The sequence below is a fragment of the Glossina fuscipes genome, unplaced genomic scaffold (assembly GCF_014805625.2).
Source record: "Glossina fuscipes isolate IAEA_lab_2018 unplaced genomic scaffold, Yale_Gfus_2 27, whole genome shotgun sequence".
Taxonomy (NCBI): Eukaryota; Metazoa; Arthropoda; class Insecta; order Diptera; family Glossinidae; genus Glossina; species Glossina fuscipes.
In genome coordinates, this window is record NW_023998422.1 from 10,393,339 (window position 1) to 10,406,496 (window position 13,158).

General features: G+C 32.3%; 1 protein-coding gene across 4 annotated transcripts; it reads right to left on the reverse strand.

The window, feature by feature from the left end:
• Positions 1–704: 704 nt before the first annotated feature.
• Positions 705–9,272, reverse strand: LOC119635677 (myosin-11). 4 transcript variants are annotated; one of them, XR_005247100.1, is made up of 9 exons: positions 9,085–9,272; positions 8,787–8,886; positions 8,555–8,727; positions 7,998–8,201; positions 4,314–7,946; positions 4,176–4,247; positions 2,669–2,791; positions 2,279–2,522; positions 1,089–2,195 (listed from the first exon to the last, which is right to left on the reverse strand). XR_005247100.1 is itself a non-coding variant. In XM_038030622.1 (8 exons), exons 1-8 carry the CDS (start codon positions 9,133–9,135, stop codon positions 871–873), a joined length of 4,374 nt encoding a protein of 1,457 aa, XP_037886550.1. In that variant the 5' UTR covers positions 9,136–9,272; the 3' UTR covers positions 705–870. The 4 variants fall into 4 exon arrangements, 3 of the variants coding, with proteins under 3 accessions (XP_037886550.1, XP_037886549.1, XP_037886552.1); XM_038030622.1 differs by lacking the exons at positions 1,089–2,195; positions 2,279–2,522 and adding an exon at positions 705–888; XM_038030621.1 differs by having other exon boundaries at positions 1,089–2,522.
• Between the last annotated feature and the right edge of the window lie 3,886 nt (positions 9,273–13,158).

Consider the following 13,158-nt stretch of genomic DNA (forward strand, 5'->3'; position numbering starts at 1 on the left):
TACTGCTTTTTTAATCGGTTTTTGTAAATGAAATTATCATAAGATTAACAATTTCACTAATTTAAGCACTTTTTTTATTATTATTATTATTATTATTATTATTGTATGTTATTGTTAAATTTACTTTACACTTAGTTCATTACAAACTTATTAATTATAATCTGTTATACAAGTTATGTATAATATTTTATAACAATAAAAGAAGAAAAAAAAGAAAAGAAAATACAAGGAATTTTTGTGACTTAACCGAAAACTTATTTAGTTATTTTGGACACAAAACAAATTTTTTAAAAAGAAATTATTGCACACAAAAATTCACTTTTAAATAGAGAATACAAATATACATAAACCATAATAATTAAATATTGTTACCATTACATTATTTCGTAAGATTATATAGATATATGTAATATTTTAGGAGTACAATTATTATATAGAAAATAATGCTGAAAACGGGGGAAGGGGTTAGCTTGATGAAAATGCAATAATTGTTATAAAATTTATTATTTATATACAAAATATAATTAATAATAACTTTTTATAAATTTATGTAAATTATATGTTGTTGTTTTTTATTTTTTATTTTTTTTTTTTTTTGTATAAAATGTAAATTTCTGTTTCTCGCACTTTTGTTTTCTTTTAATGCTAATAAAAGCATTTAAAACTTTTTTTTTTTTTTTTTTTTTTTAAAAAAATATTTTTTTTTTTTTCTTTTCTTGTAAACAATATGTAAGAGAGTGTCACTATACCGTTTTTATATAAAGTTTTACGTTGTTAAAATTTTTATTACTACAAAAAACTTTAATTACACTTTTTGCTAAAATAATTTCAGTGGCACTACCACATTAGAAAACTTTTCTCGTCTTCTTGCTACAGGATTTTGCTTAGCTGCAAAAATAAGAGAATATGAAATGTTAAGAAAATAAGCAAAGAAGCAAATAAAAACATTATAGTGGAACACGCTCCACCATTAGATGTACACTACACCACTTCGCTTAATACAGTCATTTATAAAACGATTTTTCAAAATGAGATATTCGGAAGAGTGGTCCGATCCGAATCATTTTGCAATAATATTCCTCCTTGGGCCAGTGTACCAAATTTCATCAAAATATCTCAGATTGAAAACGAAAATACGTAGACAGACATCAGATGGTCAGGTAAGCCTAAAATCACGTTGTGAGCCAATCGGTATTATAAAAGGGCGAGTCTATCTAAAATATTTTTGGATGTTGCATACATCGGGACAAATTTAACATGCCCTCGTACCGCAAGTGGTTTGTAGCGAAATACCAAGAAATGAAATAAGGCTGAAATCTTTTCACATTCGATCATTCAACATGCATCTACATATAAAGTCAAAAAAAGCAAAAGCCGCTTCAAACTGAATGCGAAAAGAGCGAGTGCGGTCACTCAATAACAAGTCATACTAAAAGGATGGGTATTCGGCGGCCCGTGAAATATGTTTTTTTGTTTCTTAATTAAGCCACAAAACAAACGATTTAAAGTTAAGGAAATTTCATGCAGAATGCAGTGTTTTTGGTAATAGTTTAGACCTTGAAATATTTATTTACAAATATACAATATAAAGTTGTATGACAAGCGAAAATTTTGAAATCTTTCTTTGAATAGCTTGAATCACATCGTAATGGTTATGTAATAATAAGCCAGGGGCATTCCCAATTTAGCCCATCACACTAAAGTTGGCGTAATATGTTTACCGCATTAAATTCAAATTTTCAAATATCGAAGCAATTGCCTCTGTTAATAGGGCTGATCTAAGCTCTAATACTAAAAACCTTATATCTTCCCTTGTTCTAGCTCCGAATCTTGTAGGACCACGATATAATTACTTCGTTTCCCACACTACTTGAGGACAAGGATACATTAAGATCGTACAGATGTATGCAACGTCCCATCGCAAATCATGGATCGAAGGAGACCATAGGTGGTAGGGTAGGGTACAGCAACGCCCGGGGCCTATGATCTGCTCATAAGGTAGGTAGTTTTCGTCCCTCCGTTTGTTCCTATAAAGGTAAAACACGTGTATTTCTTCTACATGTAATCGCCTGAAGGATGTGCAAGGGACAGAACTTTAAAAGGCCCCTAGTCTCACAAACTAGATAGTTCACCCATGACATGTGCGTCAGTCACCACAAACACCGATCCTCTTCAAGCGGCACTTAAGATTAGGCCTAAAAATAATAAAGTGAGTCGTTCGATACAGACAGTGAGGATTTTCAGACATAGCCGTTACACAAAATAGAGATAGACCCACCTTTTATTATGCCGATCAATTCAAAATCCTTTTCTAAATCGATCTTAGCCTGTCTGTCCATGCGTATGTTCTCATGTATCCAAACTGCACCTACCACAACTTTCGAACAATTTTGATGGAATTTGGAATACTGGCGGATTTTGGCCCTAAGACGAAGGCTATTGAAAATGTTCAGGATCGAACCACTTCTCATACAATGCCTTCAATCAATATAGGTTGGTGTAGGATATTTACTGATGTGCCGCTACAATGGTTTTACTTGTATTTCATAAACAACAATAACAAAATTAAAATTTTCTACAATTTTTGGAATCATTCTCTCAAATCTAAGTTAACGTAAAGTAATCAAGTAATTAGCATTTTTGGTTTTTTCTCTAAAGCTATACTTACCAAAGACCGCCTTTGATGTTCTTTTTCTAAAGCTACTTGGGTTTGTTGAGGTGAAAACTTCAAAACAGCCGATATAACTTTAACCAATGTCGCATTATTTCCATTTGCTGAACCCGTTAAATACTGAAAAAGAATAATAGTAAAAAAGAACAAAATGAAAAAAGCCTTAAGTCAAATTTCAAACATTTAATTTCATGCCAACGAATGAAGAAGGCAAAAACGGTTCCGATAGAGCAAGTTCGAAGGGGGTGGGTCATCTTTAACGAAATAAATAAATCGTTCGAAATTTATTTTCGAATTCTCTAAAGCCAGGTAATCGAACATGGCAACATTAACTCCGAATTTTAGTTTGATCAAGGGTATATAGTTCTAAACAAAAAAAAAAAAAACATAATTAAAAAATGCTGTTTGGTTTTTAAATCACTTTCCTTTGATTAACTTTTCGATTTGCATTGTGAAAACAAAACAAAGTAAAATGAAATAAGAAACTAATTGGCGAACATGGAAAGGATCACTTCTAGCAAAATGATGATAGTTAGGTGGTGCGCAAAATAATTTTTTTAATTCTAATTTTGGTAGAGTCCTACCGACACATGTATAGCAACAAAATGCAATTGGCGGAATATCGCGAACAGAATTCGGTCAGTTTACGCTTACATACGTAGTAATGACTTGGTCTACAGCGACGAATACTCGATTTTTAAGATCACCTTTCATTTTATCTCGTTGTAACCATTTCAACTCGAACACAGGCATTACATTGTGTCGAGAGTGCCTCAGCTCTTAGAATGCAGTAAATAATTTGAATAAATTACTTTTTTAATTCAATTGTGAAATTTCCCGTACGGTTTGCATTGATGAAAACTGATTGATTGCGAAACTAATTTTTAATCCCAATTTCAATTAAAATTTTAATATGTTATACGTATAGATTGAATTTTCACTATACACTAATTTTATTTTTTTTGCGTAGTAAAAATGAATTTTTTTTTATATATATGTAATATCAATTTAATTATGACTTTTTTGCGCGATTTTTTTTTTTTTTTTGGGGGAAATTTTTAGAGTTTTTTCATCGTACACGACTTTTTAAAGTCGTGGAACATACCCCATATCTATCATAGAACGCAAGTATCTTTTTTACACAATATTTTCTGCAGAAAGTACCTACCGTGTAAAGAAGAAGTTGTGTATATATATATATAGATAAATATATTTGCAATCAAGCCAATCGTCAGCTTTATTAAAATTCAACCCCAGAACTTCTTCGTTGCTTGCCTGACTTATAAAAGAAGAAAATAAAGACCTTGCCTTCTAAAAATTCATTTTCACTTTATCTTTCCTTTCAAATTAATATCATTCCGGTTTTTTTTGTGAAAATATATTTTTTATATATAAATTTCTTCTTTTTAAATGATTATTCCTACATCCGAATTCTTTCCGCATTTGGCAAATGGAAAATCACTACTTTTCCATAAAAAAGAAAGAATTTACTTTGCACACATACCTGAAACATAATATTACGTAAGTACTCAAATTCGGTATTGGCGGTAATGCCATCGCTATGTTGTAATGATACCTAAACGAGTTAAAAGATTACTTGAAAAATTATTTCTTTTCATGAATAATTTTTCCACAAGCTTACCAATGTTTCATCTAATTGCCTTGAAAGTTTTGCATTTTGCAATTTTAATCGTTCGTTAGATTGTTCCAGTATTAAATAGTTTTCACATTTGTTCTCTAGAAACAAATTACGATTGGAGACGTCTTGTACTTCGGCCATTATATTTTTAAGCTTGGCTTCTAAAGCCTCTTTCTCAGTTATTGATAAATAATTATCATCGTTCATTTGAACCTCTTCCATAGCCGATTTATTGTCTATTCCGAATAATTTTTGAGCCTGTAAACCGGCTTTCAAACGTTCTAAATCCATGATACGATCGGCCATTTGTTTATTCGTTGTTTGTAAATCTTCAATATCCTGCTGTAAAGTGATTATTTCAGTGGAAGATTTGTGTTTAAGTTCTTCCAATTCTTGTTGCAGAGTTGCATTGATTTGACGCAAACGTTCGGCCTCAGCTTGAGAATTATGTTTTTTGCTACTCGTAGGTGATAAATCTAGACTTCTTTTCCTTATCACATTTATCGGTTGTGGTACTTCTAAGTCCAATTTGAATTTGCCGAAATCTTGAAGTAAGACTTGCTTATTCTCTAAGTCTTTATGTAAAGCATCCCGTTCTTTTCGTATATTTTCGAATTTTTGATTATAATCACTTGTTTCAATTTTTATCTCATCCAATTCTTTACATTTTTGTTCATAATTATTTTCCAATTCTTTTAGTTTAGTTTGCGTTTGAAGTAATTCGGCTTTTACTGTATCATCTTGTTCGGTAATATATTTAACATGATCTGTTTGCCTTTGTAATTCCTGTTTAACTTGTTCCAATTGCTCTACGAACGATTTGATTTGTTTTTGCGATTCTAGTAGTTCTCTGTCTTTTTCCGATTTTTGCAATTCATGTTGCTCTTGACTCTCCTTAAGTACATAGAGTTCACACTGCAGCGATTTGAGTTTGTCTTTAAGTTCATCAGAATCGGAATCTTTTAATTTTATATTTTCATTATGTTTAGCTAACTCGGCCTCTAATTGCTTTACATGTCTGTTAAGGTATTCGCATTCGATTTCCAATTGTTCATTGGTTGAACGGTAAACGTGAAGTTTATTGATTTTTTCTTGAGCTTTCTCAAGTTCTGTCATTTTATCCGCAAACTTTCTTTGCCAATCATTTAATTGTTCTTGCGAAGTATTAATCAATTTTAGCAGTTTCTGTTTTTCATCTGTTTCGGTTTCATTTTGCTTTTGAAGATTTGAAATGTCTTCTGTTAATTTTTTAATAAATTCCTTTTGTTTTTCAGCTTCCACGGAAAAATCTTGCAATTCTTTGTTTAACTTATTCATGTTTTCAGTTTTTTGTTGATTTTCTTGAAATAAATTTTTTTTTTCGATATTCAATTTCTTGACATTGTTTCTCAATTCTTCCAGTTCTTTTATGAAATTTTTTAATTCGGCATTATCTTTTTCATATTCTTCTAAACGTTTCTTATAATTCTCTAGTTTCTCGTTTAAGCCCATTTTTTCTAATTCCTTCTCTTTTTCTTCTTGCTTAAACCTATTTAATTCTTCCTTTAGCTTGTAGGATTCCAGCATTTGTTCCTTAAGTTCAACTAACTCTTGATTTAATTTATCTTTTAATATTAGTTCTTCTTCGAGTTTCTTCTTCCCAGCCTCGCGATTATTGTCAATTTGGTTTTGTTTTTCTTGCAAATGCTGAGTAAGGGCTCGATTTTTATCAATTTCTTCATTAAGGCTTGCTTTTAATTCGTTCAAATCATTTTCTAAACTTTTTTTGCTATCATCTAAACAAAATTTTTCTTTCTCTAAAGTATCGTATTTATCTTGTAAGGTACGCTGATCGTGCTCGTTTAATTCTTGATTATTATGCAACCGGGAATTCTCATCCAAGACTTCTGACATTTTTTCATTCAGTTTTTGCAGAGAGTTTTCACTGGTTTCCAACTTCAAACGCAATTCGCTAACTAAAGCCTCCTCAGTAGAAGCATCTTGACGTTGCCTTTCGCTTAATAATTTCTCTAAGCGGTGTGTGTTTTCCTCGAGTAAACAGTTTTTTTCCGCCAACTGGGTGTGTTCGCTTAATACTGCTTGCAATTTACTCTCAGTGTCGCGTAACTTTTGTTCGACTTCTTTAAGCAATTCACGCCAATGTAAAGAATCTTCATTGGAATTAAGATTTTGCTGATTCATTAATTCGATTTTTTCCTCCAATAAATGTTTCTCCGATTCCAACTCGTTGTGTGATTGCTTCACTAATTCCATTTGGTTTTCCATTTGTGAAATCTCATTTAATATGCTATTCACCTGCTGTCTCAGCTCTTGTTTCTCTCGGTCCCCCTGTTCTTCTTTTTGCTTATGCTCGTTCCCCAATGTTTGCAGTAGTTGCTCTTGCTGTTGCAAATCCATTTGCAGTTTCTCAATTTGATTTTCGTGATATTTTTCATTTTTCGATGATTTTTTGGTTAAGATTTTCAGTTCTTTCTCTTTTACTTTCAAAAGCTCTTGCACTTCATTTAATTCTTTAGTTAATTCTTCAAGTTTTAATTTCGTTTCATTTTCATTCTTAGCTTCAATGTTCTCTAACTGTTCTTTCAAATCTAAAGCTTTACGTTTGGCACTATCTCTACTTGCCTTTTCCGCTTCAAGCTGATTAAGTAAATCTTGAATTTTACAATTAGCTTGTGCCAGTAATTCCTCATTGGCTTTCTCTTGTAATTTTATATTATCTTTACATTCACGTTCCATTTGTTCAAGTTTCTGTTGATGCTCTTGCATAGTTCTCTTTAAATCGTCATTTTCATTCTTCGTTCTATTTAGTTCGTTGTCGACTTCCGCTAACGAGACTTCATTTTGTCGATATTGTTGTATTATCTCATTAAGTTGATTGTTTTGATTAGTAAGTTCTCGCAATTTTTCCTCATTTTCTTTCGTTACTAGTTTTAATTTATCTTCCAATGCTTTAATGGCCTTATCTTTGTCCAGTTGTTTCTCCTTAAACTGATTCAGCATATGTTCGGTGGCTATAATCTTGGCGTCCAATTCTTGTTTTGATAACTGTGTCTGCCTGAGTTTCTCCTTCAAATCATTCAACTCTTCGATTAGAATACCAGAGTGCTTTTCTTCTTTTCTAGCTGCAAGTAAATCGTTTTGTAACTGCTTCAAATTTTCTGTAAGTTTCTTCACTTGAGCTTCTTTATTTTCCAACTCCAAGTGTATAGCTGCTTTCGTTTGAGCTAACAGCAAAGAATTCTCGTCTTCTTGTTTACGCAATAAATCAAATTTCTCACCAAGTTCTTTAATCTTTTGATCTTTTTCTTCAAGCAAAGCTTCTAAGTTATTGAGCTTCTTCTTCGAGTCTTCGCCATTAATGGCGACATCTTTATCGAGTAAATTTCGTTCTTCGTTCAAGTCGATTAATTCTTTACCATTGTCAAGACGAGCTGCCAATGCAGCGGCTATATTTTCCGGATTTTCACCCAATAACTTTAATTTGGTTTGATAGGCTTGCATTTTACATTCCATATCGTCCATTTCAACACGTAGAGCTTCTTCCAGGTGTGCTTTAGCCTCTTGCTCCAATGCACATTGCTCACGCAATTCATTAATGCGTCGTATTGCCTTCTCTTGAGTTTCTATCAATACCGACTAAGGGAAACAATTAAATACGATTTATAATTAAATCGCAAAGGAACTTACCCTAGCTTTACTACTGTCCCGTTCTAAATCCTTATATTTTTTGGCTAAATCCATATAACGGCTGCGATATTTATTATAGTTATCAATAGATCTGCGATAAGCATCGAAAAGTTGTTCTTTAGTAACAACGTCCAATTTGGCTGATGAATTGGTGTCACCCAGTTCACTACCTGATTCATCCAAATCCGATTGAAGATGATAAATCTAAAAAAACAAATTCTTATTTTAACGAATCTTACATCCAAAAAAAAAAAGAAATAATAATCATACTGTCTTTGTGTCAGATATTAGCCAGAAAGTTTCAGTCGATATGAAGGTCTAAAAACTAATCGTCTTTCTTGACTAATCTTCACATATTTATGGAATCATTGCGTCATCGGTTATAAGCATATATGTTTGCCAGACTTCAACTTCCAATTTCAGCTTATAAACCCCGGACTCAAGGACACACGAGCTTAATTGTATACATATATTGAAAAAGCCAAACGCGTCAAGGGTACATGGGTACATGGGATGTTGAATAGTGATATTAACATAAACTCTACCAAACTACCTACCGGTGCCCCTTCGTAAGCGGGAAGACGAAATGAGACATCGCTTGCCATCGAAGAATTGGACAATTTACGCGCCCTTTGTATGGCTCCTGTTCCATTATTTAAAGACTGTGCTCCCGCTTTACCCCTAATCCCAGGCAGTCTCATTGGTTTTAAAGGGGAATTTTGTGGTGTATCTAAGCAATAAGTTTATTAAATTTATTATAATTAGATTAGCTGCCATTGCATATGTTACCTTCTTCTGTTATACTAAAAAAATTTTCATTGTTGGTGTTAGTGGTTGCAGTGGATTCGGAACCACTGGGCGTTGTGCTATTAGATGAAGAGACAGCAGCCTAAAAACAAACAAAAAAAGAAGAAAAACCAACTCTTATGAAAATTAAATTAACCATAACAAGGAATCCAGGGTTCAAATTAGCACAAGTCAAATCAAACACAATGTTCAATATTTATTTATAGGCCTGCTATTGTATTGGATTGTTTGCGTTTCTCGCAATCATGTTTGTTTTTCTTTTATTATTTCAAGGAATCACCTGAGCTGCTTTAACTTCTTCGATTATTTTGTTTTTCAAATTTACAAACATTATACGTATGTAATTTTAACTCTCAAATAGAACACTTAAAATTTTTAATGGATTTTCTATACAATATTTAAGAATTTATTAGATTCCCCTACATCGATGTTCGCAATAATACGTGGAGCAGATTCTAAAAAAAAAAAGAAAATATTACAAAATAAAAAAAAAAAACCAAGTTGCCAGAGTTGATGTATAAAATGCATTATCTAAATTGTGTTATTCCAATTTGACTTCATTTAACTTGCTTGGTTTCATTTCAGCAAATACAACAACCTTCGTGCAGGGATGTAATTTCACGCTTTTATTTTCTCCTATTTCATTGTTGCACTTGTTAAAAATTTTAAATTGAACAGATGTTACTGATAATGACAACCAAATGTTTGGAATTCGATATTCGGCCCAAACCGTCGACAAACCCTACACTTTCATTACGCGACCTTGCCCTACGGTAAGTAACCGCTTGCGTCTCTCGTCCAGAACAATCGAATACGTGCTACTGTTATCCTAAAAGAGACCAAAAAAAAAAAAGAACTGAATTTTCATACTCTATAAGATTGAATGGGCGTGGCTGATTTCTTCTATTTTCAGAATAAAGGTGGTGTGTGTAGCGTACATTACGGGTAACAAGCAAAACAAAAAAACGCAAAGCTGTTCACAGTTTTTGCTGAATAGAAATATTGGCGTCGTAAGCACGTCCTTTAACCGATTTTAGTCATTTCCTAATTGTTTTAGCGATGGCTTCATTTTTGCGGAGGGGAAAATGTGTACCACGACATAGCTAGGCAGACGGACGGATGAACAGGCTTCCAAGCGGACATGCTTACTTGCATTTCAAATTCAAAACTTACCAAAAGTTTACACACTTTAAGGGGTTTTGGAAATTTCTTTCGCGTTTTATATAGGTATTGAATAAAAATAATGTTTTGATACGGTATTACAGTGTCGCTCATAGAGTGTGCCTTCAAATTTTTGTACAATTATCTGCTATAGTTTATGATTTCTTTATTTCAACAGAAGCGTGCTCAGTCAGGACACCCATAAGAAATGTACAGCAAAGTAAAGTTTACGCTCAGAGATTGAATTTTATTTTCTCAGCACTTTTTATCTCTTAGTTTTACGTTTGGTTGTATTGTAAATCCGGTACATATGTATTCTGTTGTTGCACATTTTTATTTATCTACTGCATTATTAATTTATTTTAATACACAATACAAATACAAGTTAATAATTTTCCGTAGGATTAGAAAAGTTAATCAACTAGCTTTCGTCCCTATAACTCTAATAAATAATAATCCTATTGTTCTTTTTAATTTTTTTAATATTATTCTATGTTGAAGTGTTAATTATTAAAAGTATTATTATTGAAGTAAATAGAATCAAAATTAAATTTTCGCTTATAATAAAATAGGATATTATATATAGTTGCGTTTATTAATTATTGAGTATATAATAAAATAATGTGAAAATGAGTGAATCAGTCTTGGATGCTTAAATGTTTTTCGTGCTATTAAATAAAATTTATTGGGATTTTATATTTTTGCGTTTAACAAATTTCCGGTTTTCGCGTAATATGTCTTTTCCCTTTTTTTTTTTGTGTTAATTCGTTTTAAACAATTTTTTTTTTTCATCAAATGCTTAAATACTTTTCTTTTTCAATTTAACTAAACCTTTGGCCTATTCTTCGTTTTCTATAATTTATGCATAAATTTTATATTTTACTTTTCTTTGTCTACACACGCACATACACATAAATGCATGCACATGCATGTACTATACTGGTTGTGACAACTACTGCTGTGCTGCTACCGCGAGCTGCTTCAAAGCCACTGTCGTACCACTTGATATATGTCGTTTTCTTCATTTTCCCCATCATCTAATACGATTTTTCCGTCAGTAGCCATTTTATCTTTGTCTTCCCAGAAGAGCAATAAAACAGGAAGATATATCTTCCGAGCCGAACGAGTTGAAATGTAGGAAATCTTATTCATCAGCAAAAAGGAAAAAAAAAGCACCATCTTTACTCCAAAGTACAGCTCTTCATCTCAGCTATTGTAGTCCTGAGCAAAAAAGTGAAGATATAATTGCTTTTGCCCAAGGCGAAATATTAAAAAATAATGAAATTGACATAAGGGCGCATGTTAAATACAGAGACAAAGAAAGATCGGCATTCAAGGTTATCGTACTAAATGAGATGTCTGCAGAAGTCCTAAAATATCAATTAATATCTTAATATCCTATTAAGATTCAATATTGGGGAAAGGGATAAGCGACCTGATAATAAAAGAAGAGACGAAAAAAGTACAATATTCAAAATCCATGAAAGATTATCTATAATATAACGCCGCAAGTTTGAAAAGAAAGTCATGCATACAATTCAATAGAAATAGTTCTAATAAATTTTCTTTATAATATTATTGTGTTTTTGAAAATATGACTAAAAAGTATTATTTACTAACTATTTTCTTTCTCGCAAGGATTAGTTGTTTAAACGTTTATGTCGACTACGAAATCCTTGAGTTTATTGTCGCTTTGATAAAATGGGGTGACAAAGATATAATAATTTCAAAATTCTTACTTACCGCACGATTTTTCCATGGAAGAACTTTATAAAGAGCAATGACAGTTTATCAATGTGATTTGTGGCAGTAAATAATTTTGCTTCACCAAATGTTGATTCTCGTTCAGTTGAATGTTTACTTATTTATTAATGTAATACAGCGTTGATATTTTCGCTTAAGCGTCTTCCCGCTTGATTGCAAAAAAATTAGAATCTTACCATAAGCTTTTATTCAAATTGATTAGTATTTTTTAAATAAACGCTTTGCGTGGAAAATATAAAAAACCTTAAATCAAGGCCTATAAACTGAAATTGAATCAAATAACAGCATGCCTGATATAACCCCATTAACTGAAGGAGTCATTCTTGTAAGTCGTTCGTAATGACTAATTGTAGTTAGTGCTATTAATTTCCGTTGTGAAATTGCATTTTAGCGTATTATGAGTGGCGAAGATATTGAAGGACCTATCCTACAAATTTTGGGTGTTAAGAAAATAATTACTGCCGAAAGCGAGCGCATACGTATCATCATCTCGGACGGTCAATACTTTAATAGCTACGCAATGCTTTCTACTCATTTGAATTTCCTATGCGAAGAAGAACAGCTAAAGGAAAACACGATTATTAGAGTAGATAAATATATAACATCGATAGTAAGCAAAAACGATGCTGGAAAGTATCTAGTCTTTAATCAGAATCGTGAAAAAACAGCAAAGAAATGGTTCTCTATTATTTTCAGACGTGTCTTCATTTATGGGCTTGACCGTTTTGCATCCAGGCGATCAGGTGCAGAAGATTGGTGAACCCGTCAATTTGTTAGACGCACCTGCTTCATCTGCTCAGAAAGCGGCTCCTACTCCAACTTCGTTACCGTCCACTAGCAATAATATATTTTCTTTTCAGACCTAAGAACGACTTTGCGGCGGGATGCACGCCAAGCCGAGTATGATCCATACGCCGCCAAAACGAAAAAGAAACAGGCGAAGAGGGAAAAAACGGGGAGCCCCGATAGAGCTAAAGAAGTATGATTTACGCCACAAAATTGAGAGGCTAAGGCGCCGTAGAGGAAATAATTCAAACACGCCACCCAAACGGGCCAAAAACTCCAAACGCCGCAGAAATCGAGGGAATAATAAAAAACAAATCCATATTGAAATAAACATGTGACTTTATTTAATTAAAAATTATTCCAAAATTTAAAAAAAAATTTTTTTTCATTTTCCATAATATTGGATGTTATTTTTTTGCCATTTTGAAAACACTTAAAAAGTGTATTTTTCTTTTGATAATTGGGTACACTTTTATGCACAGTTGGTCACACTTTTATGCACAGTTGGATAAACTTTTGACAATTCTTCCTCTTGCTCATACAATTTAGGGTTGCCAAACTTTGCTAATGCGTTCGATAATATGAATATATGGAAAGAATTAACATTAAATTTTTCAAAATAGGGTAAAATCGAATGGCACGC

What these genes read in the sequence shown, in the direction of transcription:
- LOC119635677 (XM_038030621.1), bottom strand. Translation starts at nt 9,135, where the DNA reads ATGTTTGTAAATTTGAAAAACAAAATAATCGAAGAAGTTAAAGCAGCT. An exon ending in TTTTAGTATAACAGAAGAAG is followed by an intron (nt 8,728 to 8,786) that starts GTAACATATGCA and finishes CTTATTGCTTAG; the next exon opens with ATACACCACAAAATTCCCCT. An exon ending in GGGACAGTAGTAAAGCTAGG is followed by an intron (nt 7,947 to 7,997) that starts GTAAGTTCCTTT and finishes TGTTTCCCTTAG; the next exon opens with TCGGTATTGATAGAAACTCA.